Source organism: Leptinotarsa decemlineata, unplaced genomic scaffold (genome assembly GCF_025532065.1).
Source record: "Leptinotarsa decemlineata unplaced genomic scaffold, Ldec_3_MD MMD2_tig00003736_RagTag_RagTag, whole genome shotgun sequence".
In the NCBI taxonomy this organism is placed as follows: Eukaryota; Metazoa; Arthropoda; class Insecta; order Coleoptera; family Chrysomelidae; genus Leptinotarsa; species Leptinotarsa decemlineata.
This window is the reverse complement of record NW_027412593.1, coordinates 6,628,488-6,653,731: the sequence shown is the minus strand read 5'-3', so window position 1 is coordinate 6,653,731 and position 25,244 is coordinate 6,628,488. Positions and strand designations below refer to the sequence as shown.

The following is a 25,244-nucleotide window of genomic DNA, read 5'->3' as shown; positions in this document are numbered from 1 at the left end:
CCAAGAGACATAATAGCTCGTCCATTACAAGGTTCTATAACAGAGTGCATAGAACCCCCCCCTGAGGACAGCCCCCGTGCTAACCGTGCCACGACTATTTCCCCCATAATGGTTGTATATACCAATCTTTCCCTAAGCATGCAGTCTATCCACCTACAGCTTGTCTTGTCGATCCCTCTTCTCCTCGAGACTTTATTAATCATTATTTGTATTTATTATTGATTTAATAATTTATTAATAAACTAACTACATATTAAATAATGATGTAAAAATTTATCATTTCAAATTATGATGTAAATAAATAATACATACCTACCGTAAACTAACCTGAAATTTCACAAAAGTACTCAAAGTAATATGTAAAAACCACTTTTATCGCTTATAATCACAGTAAATTATCTTCAAACCAATTATTTGTTAACAAATATCAGTCACCACGATATATTATTTGGAAAAATGTATATTTATGTATATATATATATATATATATATATATATATATATATATATATATATATATATATATATATATATATATCAATACTGCGTCTTTACAAATTACGGGTATACTGCGTCCCCCAGAACCAATAGAGTTAGAGTAAATCTGATTGAAGTATATTAAAAATCACATAATTTTGGATGGGGCATGATATCACAATAGTATTTTTCATTGAATCTGAAATATTCATTTCTTTTTCATTTTTTCATCATTCGCGATTCCTTTTATTGGTCTATGTTTGTTGAATCCATTGTATATTAATTGTATACATTGAAGTTATTCATGCGTCCTACATGAATATTCAGTTTCAGTTATTCAACAATCCTGCATCTGCCTTGTTGCCATATTTATTATCAAAGATAACTATATTTTTTCCAGAAGCCTCCAGTGTGTGATTATTGAGATTATTGCAGAAGTGGAGATTCTTACTTCATTCAAAGTTATAGAATATTTCTTGGTTTTTTCGATTGGTTTACGATTTGCAAATGTGCTTGTCTTCACTATAAATTGAACCTCTGGAGTTTGACTGTTGAATTAGATTTTGTATAATTTCACGGAAATTGAATGAATGAATAAATAAATTCAACTGAAATGGGAAGAAAATCCATATCGACGTGGACAGTTTCTAGTAAATAAGTTTTTGGTCACTGACACCAGACAGCATATTTTTTCAATTTATTATGTCATATCCGACCTTGTTGTTTATTATCACTTTCTGTTATGTACAGGGTGCCCCTCCAGTGATGAATTCAGACTGAGAGCTTGCATCGAAAACGCTGCCCTTTAACATATAACAAAACAATTCACTAGATATTGTTATTTTATGAGTTTACAAGAAAAGTTCGCGATGGCATATGCCTATCTTTCAATGGATGCTTATGAGATCCATTTCAATGTTGAAATAATGGTAACATATAAATTGGTAAGTAATTGGAGAACTATTTAGACGGAGATGATATAATTTCTTATTAAATACATGCGTTACTTGCCTTAAGCATTTTATACACATTATATTAGTTACTTTTTGCTATGTAATTCAAATGAAGTTTTTAGAAGTTGTTGCAAAATTGAAACTATCACACAAGAAAATGATTTTTAGGAGGCCTGACCAACCATTGCGACAGATCTGATGAAGAAAGGTTCCAAATGCATTGGTTTTGTTTTCCGTAGTAAACAGATTTTAAACAGACAGACATATTTTGAAGGTTGAGGTGTATCTTTACTTTTTGTTGTCTATAAGTAGATATATTTTCACCTTTTTCAAGCATACTTTGGTCAAGCGAATTTTATCAAAAGACAGATTAGTAGTAGCTAAGGCCTTTGCTCAAAGAGTCCAAATGAGATAATATAGTTGAAATAAGTGTATACATTTTGAATCATAAGGGATCAACGGAACTTGCTCTATATATCTTTATCAATTGTGAGCCTCATCCACACTAAAAGGACTTCGAATGGTCCACAATGTTCCAAAACATCCCATAGTAATAAAGACTGTTCTGAGATGTTTCACACGCAAGACGTGTTTCGTCATATAATGGCTTCTTTGGGCGTATCTTTACTAACAATATTCTACATATTTAATGCCTAATATATCTAGTTTTACAATTAGACATACCTACATTTCAAGTACCTGATTTTTACCTAAGTTTGTGATGAATTAAAATTTCTGAGCTTATGTCCCAGGTTCCACATTTGGAAAAATATTTAGTGAAGGGGAGTAATTCAATTCTAATTGTTCATTCAGTGAATTACCCGAATTCCTGATTCTATTGACTTCTAAACATTCTAGAAGATTGAGTTTCAAACTCTTCTCTTCTAACTATAAGACGTCGCTTTCATGATTGAACTCATGTTCTTCTGCTAAAAGGTGGTTTGCAAATGTGGAATTGGTCTTTTTATTTACAAAATTACTTCTATGCTCTTTAGAATAGAAAGACCAATTCCACATTCGCAAACCACCTTTTAACAGAAGGACATGAGTTCAATCATGAATCCGACGTGTTACATTTAGAAGAGAAGAGTTTGAAACTCAATCTTCTAGAATATTCAGAAATCAATAGAATCAGGAATTCGGGTAATTTACTGAATGATCAATTGGAATTGAATAACTCCCCGTTACTAAATATTTTTCAGATGTTGAAATTGGGGGATTGGCTCAGATGATTCAATTCATTACAAACTTAGGTAAAAGTCAGGTAGCTACTTCTAATTGTAAAACTAGATGTATTTAGCATTGAATATATAAGAATATTGTTAGTAAAGACACGCCCGAAAAAACCATTGTATGGCGAAACACGTGTTGTGTTTTTGTAAAATTCTTTAGTGAAAATCTCACAATAAAATGTTTTTCGAATTCGTTGACTATGAATGGTCTCAAAAACAATCGAAAGACAGAGATAGATAGATCGACAGTTTATTTGACTTTATCAAATACATATGCATATTCATAGCAAGTCATTTGGTCTCAAAAGATATCGAGTAAACTATTTAGTAATACACTACTACACTTTCAATAGTAATCGCAAAATATCACATCATATAAACATACAAAAATATAAGAAACAGTTAAACAATCAGTACATAAACGGTAAGTATATTCTCAGAGGCTAAAGGACACCTTGAATATCTTCCAAGTACCTACTCATTGATTGAGTAAAAACTGTTTTTTAGCAAATACGATATGATGGTTCATTCAAACTTATTCACACTCATCGTTTTGATTTGATGAGGCAGTGCATTGTTGAGACTAAAATCTAAAGAATTTTTTTGTGAAATAGAAAGCTTATATCTAGGAAGTCTGATCTTGTCAGAGTTCCTAGTGTTATGATGGTGAATGTCAGCATTAGTCTAGTTCACATGTACTTTTTTATGTAACATTTTTCAGCCCTGTCCAAAAATTACGACCAAGGTGTCATTCGATTCGTATTTTTGCGTAGAAACTTTGAGGAAAGGTACGAAAATGCGCCGATAAAAATTACAAAAGTTATAAACAATTAAGTGAAAAAAAAATTAGGCTTTAGTTTTTTCTTAATATCTCGGGAAATTTTCAAAATTTTGGAAATTTGAAGAAAAATTTGAAAAGATCAATGAATTTGCATAAAAAAAGTCCCAACTCCCGAAACTGTATCTCGATTATTTATAATTTTTACAGAGCCCTGAAAATAGAGCCAAAAGCGGGTAGTCTGGCTTGCGCGCTTGCGCGCGCCTTTCGTCACTCTGACATAAAAGCAAAAAAAATCATTTAAACATATTGAATGTGAATATTAAGGAATGAAAAAATTCATGTAATGTTGGGATACATCAATAAACAATAATCCGCAGAAATTTTTATCCCAATTTCGACGTTAATTATAAATTTGTTAATTAATAACTTTTTCTGAATTGAAAGTTAATATAAAAATCCCTATAATTATTAAACTAAAACCCTGGCATTTGGTTAAGTTATCCTTAATAAATATTACTGGAGATTTTCCCAACATCAAATCGTTATTTTTACACCTCGACACGTGTTTCGATCACCAAGTGATCATCTTCAAGAGGAAGATAAAACTGATCCTTAATAGGCAAAAAATAGATTATCGTTGCCAAAATAAAAAAAATGTTATTTTCTATTTTTTTATTGACAATTGAAAATTATAATTTTCTAAAAAATACATCACAATTTTTTTTTTCTAATTTTCTATTGTTTCAATGTCTCATGGCTAAAAACTGATGATTAATATATTTTATTTATTTTTTACAGCTATTGTTAATACATTTATTATAAACAAATACATTGTTTATTAGAAAAACATTTCTTTGTTGCTGAAAAATGCGTTTGTTAATTAACAATTGTTTTTTGCAACTAAATATTAAAACTAAGGAACCGTTTTTTTTTTTAATCATAAATTCTATTGTTCTTCAAGGTTTTGAAAAAACTTTTTTTTCAATTCTTTTTTTAATTGTTCATTTAAAAAAATGATTATAAACAAATTATTTTTTTTATTTTTTTTTCAATACTTTGTTCTATAATAAAAGTAACTATGTGTTTTTTTTCATTTATTCTATTTTTTATAAAAATTTTAATATTGTGATACCTTGATACTTGTCTTTTTCATTCGCTCCTTCGCTTTTATAATTATAATAACTTCCAAACTATTGCAGTAATGATAAATATGCTTATAGTCTTTTTTGTTCATTATGAATTTATTAACAATTTAAGCCTTTTACTGATGCAATACGTGGTAGTCTTCTACAATCCCGATGCCTCTCGTCAAGATATCGAAGTAGCTGGAGAGCGAATTATGCTGGCCTTGTACTGTCAATTCGATACTAATTCAACATCAGACCAGTGTCGTGTTTCTCGATTTTTAAGTATGATTGCGAAATCAAAGACTGCGATCAACTTAGCAACTTTACCTCCAACAACAATAGCAACACATTTACACTCATTTAGGACGTATTACCAAGTTCAGTTTTGGATTGGTAATTATAATTTGAATCCATAAGATTGGGATTGGATCAAATCTGAAACAATGTTCCTGCCGATAAAAACAACGGAAAAACTGGCGCCTGACGACTTACTTGAGCTGGTTAATTGTGCCTGCATAAAAGAGTGTAATAATCGATGTGAATGTAAAAAAACTGGGCTTCCTTGCTCATCTTTATGCGAAAATTGTGAAGGTGAAACATGTTCTAACAGTACAAGGCCATCACTTGATGATGACAATGATGATACTGATATCATGATCGGTCGATTGAATGCTATCGATAGTAATACCGATGGAAATGAAGACGACCTTAATGATTATCAAGATTTTCCAGTAGGAGTTCAAGAATACTGTGAACCGATACTTGAAGAAGTCGAAGAGGAGGAGGTTCAAGGAACATCACGACAAGAAATTACAGAAGAAACCACAGCCACCGCCACTGAAACGATCTAAAAGATTACAAAAAAATAATAAAAATTATAAAAAAACTTTTAACTGTACTAAATATGATTAAATAAACTTTAAAAATAACTTTCAGTATGTTTTTGATTTAGTAAATTCCCTGAAAACTTGAAATTTTTCTTCTTTCAATAAATAACGATCAATAATTAGATAAATAATAGGACTACAACTTTAGTAAAAGGCTTTTTCAAAACCCTCAGGAACAATAGAATTCATGATTTAAAAAAGGGTTCCTTAATTTTAATATTTAGTTGCAAAAAACGATTGTTAATTAACAAACGCATTTTTTAGCAACAAAAAAATTTTTTTAAGAAACCATTTTTTTCTGAAAATCATGATTTTTTTCAATTAACATAATGCAGAAAAAATTTTTTCGAATTGCTTATAAACAATGTATTTGTTTATAATAAATCCATTAACAATATCTGTAAAAATTAAAAGAAAAAAATCAATAATTAGTTTTTAGTCATGAGACATTGAAACAAAAAAAAATGTGTAATGTATTTTTTATAAAATTATAATTTTCTATTGTTAATAAAAAATTGAAAATAACAATTTTTCTATTTTGGCAACGGTAATCGAATGACACCTTGGTCGTAATTTTTGGACAGGGCTGAAAAATGTCACCAAAAAGAGCTAAATCGAGTACATGTGAACCAGACTACATGTGTAGTGAGGTTGGACAATGTTTTGTGTATTTCAAGGAGTGAATTGTAAATGTATAGGGACGAAAGAGTCATGATTCTGAGTTTGATGAATAAAGGTCTACACGTATTTATATATCCTAGATTACCTAATATTCCTATTGCCTTTTTTTTGTTGAATGAAAATAACTACGCAGCCGAGGATTTTCCCTACAGTAAAATGACGTAACCCATTGAGACTGAAACAGTGAGAAATAAACTGTTCTCAAAGTTTCGTAGGTTGAAATATGCCTGAGCTGTCGCAGAAGAAATAATATGCTTGACAGTTTATATTTCAATTGATCAATATGAGCATTTCAATTCAGTTTAGAGTCTAAAGTTACACCAAGTAGCTTCACATTCTGGTCTAGTTGTTCACACTGACGGGTCGTTACGAGTAGCCTCTAAGACTTGTCCTCATTAAGTTTCAGATTGTGGGCTCTAAACCATGTTTCAATTTTTTCTTCAACTTCTTTAGATCGATCTAATAAGACGTGATTATCTGGACTTGAACATATAAATGACGTATCATCGGCAAAAAGAACACATTTGAAGGGAGTTATGAAGTTACTTAGCTCATTAACATAAATAATAAATAAAAGTGACCCCAGGACAGATCCTTGGGGTACACCGTGATTCATTTCCTTAAAATCCGATGTGCTATTATTGGAACGAACTGCCTGAAATCAATTTTTCAGGTACGATTCAAAAAGTGAAAATGCAACTCCTCTTATTCCATAAAAATATAATTTTTTCAATAGAATGTCATGATTGACACAGTCAAAGGCTTTTGAGAGGTCGCACAACGTGATAGCTGTATGGTTCCGTTGTTCAAGGCTCTCGACTATGCCACTGATTATATCCATTACCGCTGCTGTGGTTGAGCCACCAGCTCGGTAATTGTTTATACATAGTTACTTTCCAAAATGCATGTATTCAAAAAAGGATCTTCCACTTATCAAGCATTTTCAGTATTCTGACACCCCGACCACTTTTACTAATTTTTATCAAAAATGTACATACACGAACATATATTAAATGTGAATTCAAATACTAACAACTGCCTTCCGTAGACAATCTGCACTGTTGCCAAATTGATGGACGCAACATTATTATTAAATTGAAATTTAAATATTCAAAACGAATATTTATGAGCGCTTCTGGCGGTATTCCTTCCAACTGAAAATATTCATTTTCTTTCAAACTTCCTTGAATTCTGCGTCCGAATCTAATATCATTATGCAGCAATGTTTCCTGATTGGCTGTTGGAAAATGGTCCGAACGAAAGGGGTGATTCCGGTAACCAATCCTCCAACAGAAAAATGCGATATATGAGGTAATGCAATGGAAGGAGATGGAAATTGAAAGATTGTACTGCTGCGTCCGGTATACGGACGCAATAGTGCGGTGGACGCAGCATCAGATGTAAATTGCAAATTGATGGACGCATCATCGATAGAAAGATGTATATATATATATATATATATATATATATATATATATATATATATATATATATATATATATATATATATATATATATATATAAATTGGATAATGTTAGCGACTGGAGAAATGTATGGTAAAATGGATTAACAGGGTCTCTCAGTCGAAAAATCAAAAATCAAACTCTGCTTTACTTTGCCAAGCTTTCGCTTCTAATGGGAAGCTTCTTCAGGGCCTATAATTTAATGATTTTTGAATATTTTCGCCTTTGAATAATATTACAAATCATACTTACAGTAAAAATGAGTGAAAAACAATAAATTGAAGATAGAATTGACATAAAAGTTAACATGTATACGATTTTTTTTTTGTGGGTTTGACAAATGTCATACCTTCACATAAATGTCATTTTTCAATGGGTATGATGATTTGATAATTTTTTACTGTAATGAAAGAGTTATTGATTGATACATATTTCATTATTATTATGTTTTTGATGTAGTTCTAGTAAATTACTATATATACTGCTGAGATTATCAATGTCAGTTTTCTTATTCATACAATCAGAAGACTTATTAATTTCCACCATTTCAAGAAAAAGGCGTTTGGAAATATTTTTTTCTGTATGTAAAACTTTGATATTAGAGAAATTTGGTTTATGACCTGTTTCTATAGAGTGTTGTGCTAATGCACATGATTTTTTATTGAGCATTATATCACCTTTATGTGAAGTTATTCTATCATTAAGAATTCTAGATGTTGTTCCAATATAATTCAAGTTACAATTATTACAAGGAATGTTATAAATTACATTTGACTTTTTTGTTGTATCAGTTTTATCTTTCAATTTAGTATTCAAATTCTTTATAGTTTTAATATTTTTTTGGCATATTTTGATATTTTGTTCATTATGAAAATGTTTTATGATATTTGAAGATACATTTCCAAGGTTAGGTATAGATTTATAAGAAATATTGATAGGTGAACTAGCATTACATACATTTCTGTTAATTACATCAGAATTTGTATTACTGCCAGTATTGAAAATTATTTTATTAAGAAGTTTTCTGGGATAAGAATTATCGATCAGTATGTCTCTAAGAAGTCTGAGATTTTTTTGCTTGAGGGAAGGGTGTACTAATTTTTCTATTCTTTTTTTCAAACAGAGTATTGAATTAATTTTAACTGATTTTTTGTGAAAGGAATAGTAATTGATATATCTTCCTGAATTAGTAGGTTTGACATACCAATCTGTAATCAAGGAATTATCAGTTTTACGAATAACTCTTGTATCAAGAAAAGGAAGGGTCTGATTATTTTCTATTTCGATAGTGAATTGTAACTTCTTATCATATCTATTGACAACATCAAGAATTTCATTAGATTTGTCATAAGGTATTGCACAGATGACATCGTCAACATATTTCTTTAATTTTATTTTCAATAAAAAGGGAATTTCAAAACTCAATTTGGGAAGTATGTTTTCAAAAAGATCGTCCATTACGTATTGAGCTATAATAAGAGAAATAGTAGCTCCCATTGGTGTACCAAGAATTTGTTTATAGTATTTACCTTCGAAAGAGAAATAACTTGAGTTGAAGATGAAACCAATTATTTCAATAAATTTTTTTTGGTTTATTGAACATTTTTTATTTATATCATTCCATCTTTTGATAATACTTTTCTCCACTAGATTCATAGGTATATTGCTAAAAAGTGAAATCACATCAAGGCTGATCAGAATATAACCAGGGGGTAGTGATTTTTCATTTGTGAAATTAGAAAAATCGAAAGAATCCTTAATATAGAATTCATTTCCATAATTATAAGCATCAGTGAGAATTTTAGTGATCATTTGAGCAATTTTGCTATTTGGAGCATCAATGGAGGAAATAATTGGTCTCAGTTTCAAATCAGGTTTATGTATTTTAGGGAGTCCATAATATTTGGGTGATATGGAATTATAAATCAAGTAAGTTTTTGCTTCATCTTCTGATATCATTTCAGATTTTTTCAAATCCGTAATGATTTTATTTGCTTTTTGTTGTATTGTTGAAACGGGATCTCTATTAAGTTCAACATAAGATTCACTATCATTGATAATCTCAAGAGATTTCTCAATATAATCAGATTTCTTCATAATAACTGTCACGTTACCTTTATCAGATCTTGTAAGAATCAATTCTGGATGATTCTTCAAAAATGTTTTTGTTTTTTCAAATAGGAAATTGAGATAATTTTTATTATCATGAGGTTTTTGGAAAAAGTTAGCTACGATATTTGTTATCTTCGCTCTGAAAAGATTCTTTTTGCTATCACAAAACCCTGTTATCAAATTTTCAATATCTGAGAGTAAATTTGGTATATTCACCTCTGTGGTAGTTGGTGGCAAGCTGAAATTGAATCCTTAGGCGAGAAAATGTTTTATATCTTCTGGTATAATGATATCTGATAAATTTTTTATCCAATTTTCTTTAGTTTTGATATCTGATTTTGAATTCATTTTGAGTATATTGAGTTTATCGATATTTTTGTTTTTTATGTCATTGAAAATTTTATTGTATTTGATAGTTTGTCTCTTTTCAAATTCTAGCCAAATATTGATAGGAATTGATTCTGTAACAAATTTTGTTTGTTTGTTCGAAATGTTCTCTAAATTTTTTAAATCATTATGGGTGATTTTAATTTCAAGATTCAATATTTTTTTCTTCAAGTTGTCATTGAAATTATGAATGTCATAAGAATTTTTCCCATTTGTAGAGTTGAAAAGGATATTTAAATTTTTGGTATTATTTTCTATATGTGAAGGTACCACATTGTTTTTTCTGCATTGAAGGAGGAAAATTCTTCTGTTCCGATAAGATGCTAGTTTCTTGTTTGTATTACTCCATTCCTTCATTGCTCTGCTGATCTGGAAACCGTAGTTGTGTTCGATCTCTTCGAAGAACCCCATTGTTATTTGAATTGGATAATGTTAGCGACTGGAGAAATGTATGGTGAAATGGATTAACAGGGTCTCTCAGTCAAAAAATCAAAAATCAAACTCTGCTTTACTTTGCCAAGCTTTCGCTTCTAATGGGAAGCTTCTTCAGGGCCTATAATTTAATGATTTTTGAATATTTTCGCCTTTGAATAATATTACAAATCATACTTACAGTAAAAATGAGTGAAAAACAATAAATTGAAGATAGAATTGACATAAAAGTTAACATGTATACGATTTTTTTTTGTGGGTTTGACAAATGTCATACCTTCACATAAATGTCATTTTTCAATGGGTATGATGATTTGATAATTTTTTACTGTAATGAAAGAGTTATTGATTGATACATCTTTCATTATTATTATGTTTTTGATGTAGTTCTAGTAAATTACTATATATACTGCTGAGATTATCAATGTCAGTTTTCTTATTCATACAATCAGAAGACTTATTAATTTCCACCATTTCAAGAAAAAGGCGTTTGGAAATATTTTTTTCTGTATGTAAAACTTTGATATTAGAGAAATTTGGTTTATGACCTGTTTCTATAGAGTGTTGTGCTAATGCACATGATTTTTTATTGAGCTTTATATCACTTTTATGTGAAGTTATTCTATCATTAAGAATTCTAGATGTTGTTCCAATATAATTCAAGTTACAATTATTACAAGGAATGTTATAAATTACATTTGACTTTTTTGTTGTATCAGTTTTATCTTTCAATTTAGTATTCAAATTCTTTATAGTTTTAATATTTTTTTGGCATATTTTGATATTTTGTTCATTATGAAAAAGTTTTATGATATTTGAAGATAAATTTCCAAGGTTAGGTATATATTTATAAGAAATATTGATAGGTGAACTATCATTACATACATTTCTGTTGATTACATCAGAATTTGTATTACTGCCAGTATTGAAAATTATTTTATTAATAAGTTTTCTGGGATAAGAATTATCGATCAGTATGTCTCTAAGAAGTCTGAGATTTTTTTGCTTGAAGGAAGGGTGTACTAATTTTTCTATTCTTTTTTTCAAACAGAGTATTGAATTAATTTTAACTGATTTTTTGTGAAAGGAATAGTAATTGATATATCTTCCTGAATTAGTAGGTTTGACATACCAATCTGTAATCAAGGAATTATCAGTTTTACGAATAACTCTTGTATCAAGAAAAGGAAGGGTCTGATTATTTTCTATTTCGATAGTGAATTGTAACTTCTTATCATATCTATTGACAACATCAAGAATTTCATTAGATTTGTCATAAGGTATTGCACAGATGACATCGTCAACATATTTCTTTAAAAAGGGAATTTCAAAACTCAATTTGGGAAGTATGTTTTCAAAAAGATCGTCCATTACGTATTGAGCTATAATAGGAGAAATAGTAGCTCCCATTGGTGTACCAAGAATTTGTTTATAGTATTTACCTTCGAAAGAGAAATAACTTGAGTTGAAGATGAAACCAATTATTTCAATAAATTTTTTTTGGTTTATTGAACATTTTTTATTTATATCATTCCATCTTTTGATAATACTTTTCTCCACTAGATTCATAGGTATATTGCTAAAAAGTGAAATCACATCAAGGCTGATCAGAATATAACCAGGGGGTAGTGATTTTTCATTTATGAAATTGGAAAAATCGAAAGAATCCTTAATATAGAATTCATTTTCATAATTATAAGCATCAGTGAGAATTTTAGTGATCATTTGAGCAATTTTGCTATTTGGAGCATCAATGGAGGAAATAATTGGTCTCAGTTTCAAATCAGGTTTATGTATTTTAGGGAGTCCATAATATTTGGGTGATATGGAATTATAAATCATGTAAGTTTTTGCTTCATCTTCTGATATCATTTCAGATTTTTTCAAATCCGTAATGATTTTATTTGCTTTTTGTTATATTGTTGAAACGGGATCTCTATTAAGTTCAACATAAGATTCACTATCATTGATAATCTCAAGAGATTTCTCAATATAATCAGATTTCTTCATAATAACTGTCACGTTACCTTTATCAGATCTTGTAAGAATCAATTCTGGATGATTCTTCAAAAATGTTTTTGTTTTTTCAAATAGGAAATTGAGATAATTTTTATTATCATGAGGTTTTTGGAAAAAGTTAGTTACGATATTTGTTATCTTCGCTCTGAAAAGATTTTTTTTGCTATCACAAAACCCAGTTATCAAATTTTCAATATCTGAGAGTAAATTTGGTATATTCACCTCTGTGGTAGTTGGTGGCAAGCTGAAATTGAATCCTAAGGCGAGAAAATGTTTTATATCTTCTGGTATAATGATATCTGATAAATTTTTTATCCAATTTTCTTTAGTTTTGATATCTGATTTTGAATTCATTTTGAGTATATTGAGTTTAACGATATTTTTCTTTTTTATGTCATTGAAAAAAAAAAAATCGTATACATGTTAACTTTTATGTCAATTCTATCTTCAATTTATTGTTTTTCACTCATTTTTACTGTAAGTATGATTTGTAATATTATTCAAAGGCGAAAATATTCAAAAATCATTAAATTATAGGCCCTGAAGAAGCTTCCCATTAGAAGCGAAAGCTTGGCAAAGTAAAGCAGAGTTTGATTTTTGATTTTTTGACTGAGAGACCCTGTTAATCCATTTTACTATATATATATATATATATATATATATATATATATATATATATATATATATATATATATATATATATATATATATATATATATATTTCGACTGATACGAAACACGTGTTGTAGGTTCAAAAACTCTTGAATAAATATCGTGCTTGCAGATTCCAGTTTTCACGCAAACATACGTAGATGTCTTTACTTTTACTCCGTTGGTAACTTTTTTCGAAAAACTAAAATGTTGACCAGCTACCTTCAGGGACTTTCTCTCATATCGCGATAAAGAACGGTTGTGCCGATAACGACCGTCCTCAAAGATGGCACTTGGATGTCGTATTCGAAGTGGAGTCCAGAAGTGAGGGTTTTTTTTAGTCAAGTTCAAATAAATATTGAAGTGGAAGACATTTAGAGAGGACTGGCGGCCTCTTACGCCAGTAACCAGGCTGAATTTTGACGAGGTCGTCAGTGCGATAATAGATGTATTATTTGTGAAAGTCATATTGAGAGAACTGGCGGCCCCTAGTGAAAAAATGAAGTGTTTTGATCAAATAAAAAGTTAACGAGAAAACTTATGGTAGCAGTTCACTATGAACTTGAGGAGTCTGGCCAAATGCGCTCGACTAAGAAGCAATGACTGTATAAATCGAAGAAGGAGAAGTTAACTCTAGAGGTTTTTTCTGGCGTTTAATCGTATTTGTGCGTGTATTCAAGAGCATTCGTAGTGACGTCATTAATAATAACAGTCGCCAGAATGAAATGATTCAGTTTGTGTCAGATGTCAAATTCAATAATAAAAACTCTTCAATTTTATCTAACCTCAGTTAAAATCGGATTTGTGCATACATATTCATTTTGTACATCCTTAAAACGTATTTGATAAAATGTTTTCAGCACTTTATAAACTATGACAATCAAAATAAAGCAGAAACTGACAACTGACGTAACGTAACGTCAAATTCCGATTCAAAACCAACCTCACGCTAGTATTGAATCATCATGAATACGTTTCAAATCATAATAGATGTGACGTCATCGTTTCAACGCCAGTATGAATGTATTTGAATCAGAGACGAATACGTTTTGAAAACATGAGTGCCAGAAAACGCCTTAAGGTGTCGGATTGTCGTGACGGTGTGCACACGCATCGTAGAAATTTACTCTCATGATTTTTCCCTAACTCGTCAAAAGAAGTATAACTTACAAAGTGGAGAAAAAAAAAATTCATTCGGAACATTTTATTTGATATTCAGAATGTATAACTGAAACTCATCAGATTTTATTATCTATGTCAAAATATCCTTTTTTATTTCAACTACATTTCAGTGGCTGTACCTCCCTGGCCAAAATCGATACAATGGTATAACTCCGAAGGAAGAATCAGTGATGAACAGCCAGTTGGAAGATACAAGCAAATGGCAGATGGAATTGGAGGGTACATGTTAGAAGTAAAACCTACAGAAGCATCAGATCAAGGCGAATGGAAGTGTGTTGCTACGAGCGATGACGGTGTCGTTTCCATTTCTACTTGTGAAGTCAAAATGTTGAGTGAGTAACCTAAATTCTGGTCATGGTGAAATTTTCCTGATATTTATATATACCACACCAATGGATTGTTTGACGATATTCCTTAGTTCGGACTTCTATTGTCTAATATGAATCGGAATCTATGTAAGAACAAATAAAATTGAAATCAATAGCTGAATTATCAATTATATTAAGCAATACAACCTGAAATAAAATCACAATAGTAGAAAGAAATGAAGAAGAACAAAAATAAAAAAAACAAAGAATTGAAAATAAATTGAAAAAATTAAAGAAGAATTCAAACTGTTAATTCACGACGTTTCCGTTGTTGGTATCCACAATCGTCTTCGAGTGATGACTGGACTATTCCTCCGAGAAGTGACTATTCATAGGTCATTCGAGCGCTTCCACCTATCCCATCTTTCCTCTTTACGCTTCATCAGTTCAGCCGGAGTTGACCGTTTGGCAGGACTTGATCGTTTCACAGGAGTTGACCATTTGGTAGGAGTCGACCAATGTCCGCTTGATTACAGGTTTTCATATGTTGCATATTTCTACGCTAGCTTGGCTGAATGCGTCGTTGAACAACTATATGCAACTTCTTTAAACTTCCTCCTGAACCAGTGTTCCTCTCTGTGGATGATCTCAGCTTGAGACCAGTTGATGTTATAATAATGATTCCAAACATGCTTTGATATTTCCGATTTCCCCTCACTGTGTTTTTCTTGTGCTCGACAATGCAGACTTTCAATGGCCTTCTAGTTCCACCAATATAGGATTTTCCGCACTCACAGAGTATCCGGTAAATGCAATTCTTGGAATCGCAGTCCACGTTTGATGGCTTGGTTTTCGTGAAGCTGCTGCGGAGAGTATTTCTGGATTTAAAGCATCTTCTGATGTTGTACTTGAATCCAATTTTTCTCATCCTTTTCGACAATTCTCTGATGTAGGGGAGTACAAGCAATGGGTGTGATGGATTCTCTTCCTTGCAAGGCTCAGGTTTTATTGCTTAATATAATTGGTATTTTGACTATTTATTCTAATTTTATTTGTTCTTTCATAGATTTCGAATGATTGCAGAATTATCAGAGACAATGGAGGTCCGAACTAATGAACTCCATAATAAAACATTATCAACCACTTTCAAACAAACATTATTTGACTTTATATGTGGAACCATAAAGATGGACGAATGGAATTTCCCATTATCTAATCTCAACATCATGTTCATCCATTTTATATCAGTTTTGGAATCATATATCCCCATAAAATATATTTTCATCACCACAAATAAGCGAATCAATTGTACTTTCATCTTACAATAAATAATAAACCTTCAAGATCAGACGTAAAAAACATCCAAAACTGACACTATGCCATATAACCAGAAAAGCAATACTCTTCTCTACTCCATCTACTGGAGACGCCAACTTGAATGGTGAAACGCGCGTCATTTCTGATACAGAATACTTGTTTTGGATCCAACTTACAATTGAAATTGAATTTACATTCCTGAAAAGGCAGATTTGCAATTGGATGTTCGAAACAAATAGAAAGTCGGAATCGATTCATCTTCTCAGTGATGGCGACGTTAAAAACAAAGTAGCATCACAAAACCTTTTATTTTCGTAAGAATTATTTCATTCAACCACATTTTCTGGTTTCTGTTTCTTCTTCTTCTTCTGCTTCTTATTCTCTCATGAGCAATGCTCTCCAAATTATTGCAAAGTGTGACGCGATTCAGTAAACTCATCGCAGGGAAAATTACAATAAACTACATCAAGTTTCGTAGATTGTCATTTCGCATAAGGAAGTTTCAGAAAAAAACTCAAATGTTTATCTTCAGTATGCCACTATATTTGTATTTGCTCAGAATTTGCTTTGCCTTCAGAATTTTCTATTTGAAGATGTTTCTAATTCACTACAGTTTTTTTTTCTTCGTGATTCATCAGGCTATCCATTCAATTCATTCTAGTAACACTTCTTTGTGAGATTTTCATTGGTCAGTTAACAAAACTGCAACCGCAAAAGTTTTGGATTCTCATCAAGTATTGACAATTCCATAACAATTTTTTCTCCAAAAGCTCATTTATATCTCCCTTTTCATTTCTTTTTGTTCCTTCTCAAAACTAAACTCAACTCCAATTTGTACACAGAACCATGTAAGGTAACTTATGGCTCCTTTTATGCCGTGAAGCTGGTCCTAGTTGAAATATATTAATCCCACTTGAAGATATCATTGAAGACAGTTTTTTAGAATCCGTTCAGTTTCTGTCTGATAATGAAGTTCAGACTTAACTTGTGAAAGCTCCGTTATGACAGTGGGCTCAGCTGTTTTTAATGCACTGCAACTATCTGCATGATTTCTATCTAATGTAGACAATAGAAGAAGTTCTTCCAAATCCTTCTCTAGGTTCCAAGGACTAAATTCAAAAGTCAGTCTTCATGTGACTCTATTATAAAATTATATTTTTAGGAGTGATTAATTTTGGAGAAAGGAAGTTTTTGGCTTTTTACTACTCCATCTTGATACAAAAAAATGTGGGAATCTTCCAAAGAAAGGAAGGAAGTAATCAATTTGAAAACGACTAACTCTATACATGGATGTTCAGATCATGAAAAGAAGTAACTTTCAGACACAAACTGGAAAAAAGCCCTCCTGAAAGAGCTACTTCCATATTAATATTGAATTACACGAAAAAAAAAATCTTTCGAAACAAATACTTTTATATGAACACTGAATTATACAGAAGATACTTTTCTCTCTACTCAGTTTGTATTCCAAACATTCGTTATGTAATAACGATTTTTATGTCACGGGATAAGTTTGATCTTATTATGTCATCGATAACATCGTAATGACATTCATTCACCTATTTGATTAAATCCCAGCCAAAAGAAATCTTATTTGAATTGAAGGGGTTATATTTTTAGGAGTTATTAATTTTTGGGAAAAAAAGTTTGTGGCTTTCTACTACTCCATCTTGATACAAAAAATCGTAATTCATGAATGAATTGTGTGTATTTTCTATAATGTTATCCAATTTGGTACTGAAGAGCCTTAGGGCAAGTGTCTTACAGCGAAACATCGATGTCTACCAGTGAGGATGACAGTGTTCCATGTAAGTGCAATTTGTTTCCATTCATGCAAAGTAGAACTCCTGTGAATGATATATGATTTTATTCCATACCGAATGTTTGGAATACAAACTGAGTAGAGAAAAGTATCTTCTATATAATTCAGTGTTCATGTAAAAGTATTTGTTTTGAAAGATTTTTTTCTTTCGTGTAATTTGATGTTTATATGAAAGTAGCTGTTTCAGGAAAGCTTTCTTCCAGTTTGTGTCTGAAAGTTACTTCTTTGCATGATCTACACATCCATGTATAGAGTTACTTATTTTGAAATTGATTACTTCCTTCCTTTCTTTGGAAGATTCCCATATTTTTTGTATCAAGTTGGAGTAGTAGAGAGCCAAAAAATTTCTTTCCCAAGAGTTATAGGTGTATTCCATATTGTGTTGAATAAGTATGAAATATCTTATGATTCATTTCCTGAACACAACTTATACATATGTGGCAAATAAGTATCGGTACACACAAATCTCAAGGCATTCTTGGCGGCGTCCGCAATAGAAGTCGATCATTCCAAAATTAGAGACTTGTTCGATACGGAATGTCAGTTATTTCTTTGAACCACTACATGTTGGTACATTGTTGATGTGTGCCTGTGTCCGCTAAACCGGAACAACCGATTCATAAGTATGAAAATGTGTGTATATCTGACTCTAAGGAAAAAACTTTGCGACGTCAAAGCTCCATTATCTGCAAGTAATTATAATTATTTGCGAAAAAATGGATGCTGTTACCTTTTTGTCATCAGTGAGTCGAAAGTGAAAGACATGCTTCGAACTGGAAACTGAAGGAAAAGCTAATCAAAAAAATCTACGAACCTGATTTGATGAAGCTTCAAGTCAACCAACAATAATCAAATATACAGTGCATTTCTTTAATGTTCACTCCTTTTATTTTTTGAACGAGTCAATTCAAAAAATTGAAATTTGGGATAATGTAATTAATACATGGATACTTTATTCTGAAGTGAAATTGACAGATGAAGCTTTCAAGATGACGACTGGGCGCCATCTGGGAAAAAAATTAAATAGAAACGGGGGTCTTGTGATACATCATTTTGACGAATACTTGTGATACATTTTGACGAATAGTTCACAACCCTAGAAGATGAAGTCAATATATTTAGCTAAGTACTACAAAATGGCGGAACATTTATTGATTTCCTTAAGACAAACTCATTAATATCCATATTTCTAGAAATATTCCTTTTTATCTGCCATATGGCAATTCCAATAACCCGATAAAGTTTGTTAAGTTATTTTTTGATATAAACGACAAAAAAAGTAAGTACAACAATGAACATCATTGTTCAGTTAGAATAATCTCATTTAGTTTTCGGTTTTACTAGTAGAAAGGTACCACGTCAGCAATTTCTAACATGGTCATTTCTCGTTCATTGAAAGTAAAAATTGAAGCGATTTTTATTTACGGTGCGACGCGTAACTTTCACGAGACGGAAAGGATTTTCAATAAATGTTTTCGGAATCGTCCTATCTGTAGAAAATATTTGAGGGAACTCGAATTCAAATTCACAACTACTGGTAGTGTACATAATAAATATAGTTCGAAGAACTGAAAAACACGCTTTTAAAGAATATAGAACTGAATCAATTTTTTTTTTCAAATAAGCTTGAAACAGTAACGAACGGAACATACTAGTATCCTTGTGAAAAAAGTGACGGGCGCTTGATATACAAAAAATATGGTACAAAGCGCCCACGATTTTTTTACAATAATAATAGTATTTTTCGTTCGTTATTGTTTTAGGCTTTTTCTAAAGAAATATTTTCAACTTTTTAGTTCGATGTTCTTTAAAAGCGTGTTTTTTTATCTTTTTGAACTATATTTATTTAACCTTATCTTTGGGATCAATAAGTCATATATTATTTAGGAAAATAGCCATTGATATTTTCCGATTCCGGAGAGGGAGCCTGAAGCAAGCTTCAGGCAAGCAGCAGGCAAGCTTTGTACGCCTGCTGCCCAAGGCAGCAGGCGTGCAAAGGAGGGTTACAAATGAGGCAGCAGGCGCGCGTGATAATAGAAAAAAAATACTTTTTTCAAATGAAGAAATACATGTAAAGCATGTGCAAATAATTGGTGAGATGGTAGCAAATCCTAAACAGTCTACTTATTCCATCGCGAATGTTTGAGAGGTGTCTCCTCCTACTTTTGAAGCGGAATAGGTATAATCCATACAAAATTAAAATGGTACACCAATTAACTGAAGATGACCCTGATCGAAGAACATAATTCTGCGAAATCATGACGAATCATCTCCACAATGTTTATTATAGTGACGAATGTACTTTTTTTTCGAACGGTAATGTTCACAGACAAAATTGACGTTATTAAAGTGACACCAACCCTCACGTTTTCCTGGAAACACATATCCAATATTCAGAAAAAATAAAGTTTGGGCAGGAATATTGGGAAACCATATTGTAGGAAAATTCAACAAGGAAACTGTATTTGGATATGCTGGAAATTACTGTTGACCCTCTCTTCACTGAAATCGTCGCAGCCAATTCTAATGAATTCGATATGGATATTATATTCCAACAAGATGGAGCACCACCAAATTACTCCAGACAAATGAGAAACTATTTGAATACTACTTTTCCCAGTCGTTGGATTGGCCAACGAGGTCCTTCAGAATGGCCAGCCTGCTCGCCAGATTTGACAACTTTGGATTTTTTTGTATGGGACTATCTGAAGCAAGAGATGTACGAAAGTGAACCTGCTCCAATATTGGATATAGGGCAGAGAATAATAGATATTTGTAGAGATATTGACGTTACTGTATTAGAAAATGTTCGGCGTGAAATATCGGATAGGCTGTTCATGTGTCAAGAAGTTCAAGACAACCATTCCGAGCACCTTCTAAAGTGACCTCAAGCTTATTACCTCGTATTATGTAGTTAAATGTCAATGTATTCAGGCAATTAATGAAAGTTTCGTCATTTTGCAGTAGTTGCAGTAGTGTTGTGAAGCATTTGCTAGGCTCTTCAAAAAGATGTGCCCCTTTCCATTTAATTTTTTCCAGATGGTGCCCAGTCGCCATCTTGGAAGTTTCATTTGTCAATTCTACTTCAAAATAAAGTATCCATGCATTAATTTCATTATCCCAAATTTAAATTTTTTGAGTTGCCTCCTTCAAAAAATGAAAGGGGGGGCATTAAAGAAATGCACTGTATGATACAGAAATAATCTCATATATCTGAGTTCATTTAGGTAATGCTGCCCCAAAGCTGAATGATTTGCCCCTTGATTCATCAATATTTATAGCTCTATGAAATTCAAGCAGATAGACACATTTTTTCAGATACCCCCAATGGAAGAAATCATTTAAATTTGGGCGGTCATTCAAACGTACCCGGTATAGATAGAAATCTACCAGGAAATGTATTTAGGAGGAATTGTTTCACTGGTCAAGCATTGTAACTAAGAACCAACTGTTCCCAAAATTGATAGAAACTGTTGGAATAATTTGATTTTGTGTTAGCTGTAGCTATTCGACAGCAGTTAGGTTACCATCGATAAAGGAAGGACCTATATTATAGTCTTCCACTGTACTTCCACGGTACTGAGTGCATACATAAATATTCAGATGCTGATTTTGCCGAGACCAATATCGAACAATGGATGAGTGTTTTTTACGTGATAAAAATGATGACTCATCTATAAATAATACGTTTTTCAAAAATGTATATTTTTTTTCGACATGTTTCAAATTCCATTCGTCTAATGTGTGGTCGCCAGGAGTTTTGTGTACTTTATAAAAATGATGATTATTCCTTTCCAAAATATTCCGAACATTTCTGTCACATTGATTTGATCTGCAATTTGTCGGCCCATGCAAGGTTTACTTTCTTCAACAGCGACACATACTGTTATTTCCCCATTTTGATGGTCTTCATTATTGGGCTTTAGACGTGATTCATCGGAATTTCGACACGCCCGGTGATTCTGAACACATCTACATTTCTCGAACTTTTCATTGATTCGAAAAATGGTAGTCTGTGACGGAATTGGCCTAGTTTCGAATGCAACAATGAATAGATTTATTGTACCTATCTCGAAACGAGTGACCACCAAAATACCACTTTAAAATTTGTATCTTGTCTTCCTTTGTGAACGTGAATATTTTAGAGTTAGCAAGCAAGTTAATCGTTGGGTACTGGCTACTACCTAAAGGTGCGTATTCACCAAAAAAGCAAGCACGAGCGAACAAGAGTTCGAGAATTCGAGTTCGAGTTCGAGACGAGAATTCTGCATCAATAATCGTCTGGTGAGTACGGGCTAGCGAGCGAGCGAACGGAATTCCCGTTCACACTAAACGACCGCGAACAAGTATTTTCTTTGATGTACCCTCTTCTTCTCGATCTTTTCTGAACGCGAACAAGCATACGTTCGCTCGTTCGCTAGATCGTACTCACCAGACGATTAATGATGCAGAATACTCGTTCACTCTTATTCGCTCTTGTTCGCTCGTGTTCGCTGTATTGGTGAATACGTACCTTAACATATCAGTTGCTCGAGTTGAACAGTGCAAATCTCTAATTTGAAACTGGTCGACTGCTATAGCGGACTCGTCCGGAGTGCATTGGGATTAGTTCCAATATTTGTTTTCCATATCTGTACAACTACTGATTACAATGTTACAACAAACAGTTATTTTCAAAGTTGACATAATCTTGATTTATAGCCTAACACATGTTTGTTCGCTAATTTCTTTCCGTTGCCTCTATAGTTCTTTCTGAACTTGCTATTATGTTGATATACATTTTCTATTCCTAATCTGCTGTGCTACTTTTCTTATTTTGAAAATTCCAGCCAAAAGTTTTCGTACGGGTGTTACTCATCCATATTCATTTTGATTTGCAGTTCCTAAACACTTCAAAAAGCCTCGATTCATGGATACATTGAAGGCAATATTAACAGACGAAGGACTGGTATCCTTCGAATGCAAAGTGGTTGGATCTCCAACACCTCTATTGAGGTGGTTTAAAGACGGACAAGAGTTGAAACCGGGTGACGTGTATCAACTAACAGGAACAAATTCTCTCGGATCCTATTGTTGCATTGCCAAAAATTGCATGGGTGAAGCGAGAAGTTCTGCCGAACTTACTGTTGAAGACATCCAAGGCCAACTGAACGATGAAGAACGAGAACAGTTGGTGTCTAGGAGCCAAGCGCCAAAATTCCTCCATGGACTTAAGAGCAGTGAAGCTAGAATCAATGAGCCGTTCAGATTTACAATTCAAGGTGAGATGAAACTATTCAATCATTGCGATATTTCAAGAAGGAGATGGATTCTGGTTAGTGTATGATATTAATGGAATGCTGTTTTACTTTTTATTATTCCAAACGTTCATTACTCAATTCATTGTATTTGCATGTATTTGTTGGTTACAAAAACAAGATGGTTATTCTTGAAATGTATTATATTTCAGATGACAGGTGATTTCTAATGGCAATGAATTATTGCTTTCAGATTATTGCAAAATTGAACGCCAATTCAATTTTTATTGTATTGAAAAATGACCAAAATTCATGCAGTTCAAGTCAGTGATAAAAAAAACGTTTTTAATTGATAGTTAGGAATATAAATTGAATTAACGTTTTAATTTCTCACAAGATTTTAACTACTGTATAAAATGTAGGTAAGTTGTTTATGTGACTGTTGAATTATAATGAAACTTTGAATCCACTTTCCGAAAATATAATTTTTCGAAGATATAATTTTAATAAATATGTTCGAATAACTGTCAAAGTTTTCTCATGAAACAATCTTGGTGATGATTACAAAATTTCGTTTGTCTTAAAATATAGTACAGGTATTTTCATGGTTGAATATTCTAAAAACTTTTATATTTAAATATGATATACACTTTTATACATTGAATTTGAAATGTTTTTGCATCTTGAAATATTGATAATCTGAAAATTTATTTCGACTTTTTTATTCGCACTGCATAAGTACTATATAATTTGCACTATATATGATTGTATTATTGAAAGTACTGATTCTGTATGGTTAGACATTCGATATCTTCATTGCCGTCGATTACATAAAAATTTTGGTTTTTCAAAATATTCAGTACATTTACTTTCAATTATTTTTCAGTAAGTGTAACTACGCCACTCTCTCTGATATCCTGGTTCCGAGATGACCAACCAGTGACCAACGAACCAGAAAAGTATACGATTTACCGTGAAAATTTGGGAGTATGCCACTTGGACATTAGACCAGTGGAACTGAATGACCAAGCGGAATGGAAATGTGTTGCTACAAACGATTTCGGACATTCAGTCACGTCCTGTTTTCTGAAATTGTTCATTCCCAAACATTTCCGGAAACCGAAATTTCTGGAATGTTTGCGAGCCGTACTTTCCGACGAAGGTGCAGTTAATTTAGAATGTAAAGTCATCGGTGTGCCCCAGCCAGTATTGAAATGGTATAAAGACGGTATGGAATTGAAACCTGGGGATATTCATCGAATCACGTCAGGAGAGGTGAGTAGAGTTTTGTTGATAATGACGAAACAATAAAAACGCGATAGAAACTTTATGTGTCGACTTTCAACCGGTTCTCACTCAAAAGTGATAACAATTTCACCTAAATCTGTACGAAATGTACAAGATGTGTACACTTTTTTGCCATATTGTCGTAAACTGATATTATAATAATAACCATGTACAGTTACTATAGTAACGTCCAAAATTCGAAGTAATAGCCAACTTTTCTGAATACTATGCACGAGGGTGCACGAGGGACAGCTATACGCCGTCTGATCAAAAAATAAGGTTACTTTCAATTTTTCTCAAAAAACTATTCTGCCCTCGTGAGTCAAAAAGGCGTATCTTAAATTTCCTTGTTTTGAGATATAAGGAATTTTAATGAATTTCAAAACCGCACCTACATAGTCAAATTTTGTTATGGTTTTTTTTTGGTAAATACAATAACGATTGACACGACAATGACATGGTAATTGACTTGTCTTACATAAACTACTATTTTAGTTTCAAACTGAGATACGGCTAATTGGCTGAGGAATTGTGAACAAAAATTTGAGATACGTCTCTTTGCGCTAACGATCAATTAATAGATAACGTTTGATTCTGTTTCTTACCACATGGACTTGGATAGAATATTGAATAATAAATGAAAAATTATCCAGAAATGATTCATTAATAATGTGTTACATGAAGAATACGCTACATTCGTGGATATTAAAATAATTTTTCAGAGAATAATACAGATTTATATTGGAAATAAACCCAAAAGTAAACTAGAATACAAATAGAGAAACATAAATTTTGTTCAGTTCTCTACTGATACTGGAAGAGTGTCCCAGAATTGCAACCAATTTTTCATAATCCCAGACAAATTTTTATCTTCTGCGAAGCATTTCA

At 31.9% G+C, this 25,244-nt stretch overlaps 1 protein-coding gene across 3 annotated transcripts in view; it reads left to right on the top strand.

Moving 5' to 3' along the window:
- LOC111507951 (uncharacterized) overlaps nt 1-25,244 on the top strand; it is a 353,913-nt gene that overhangs the window by 93,321 nt on the left and 235,348 nt on the right. For all 3 annotated transcript variants that reach the window (XM_074178365.1, XM_074178366.1, XM_074178367.1), the window contains 3 exons: nt 14,496-14,717; nt 22,713-23,093; nt 23,956-24,344. In XM_074178365.1, coding sequence (XP_074034466.1) covers nt 14,496-14,717; nt 22,713-23,093; nt 23,956-24,344 — 992 coding nt within the window. The remainder of the gene's footprint in view (nt 1-14,495; nt 14,718-22,712; nt 23,094-23,955; nt 24,345-25,244) is intronic.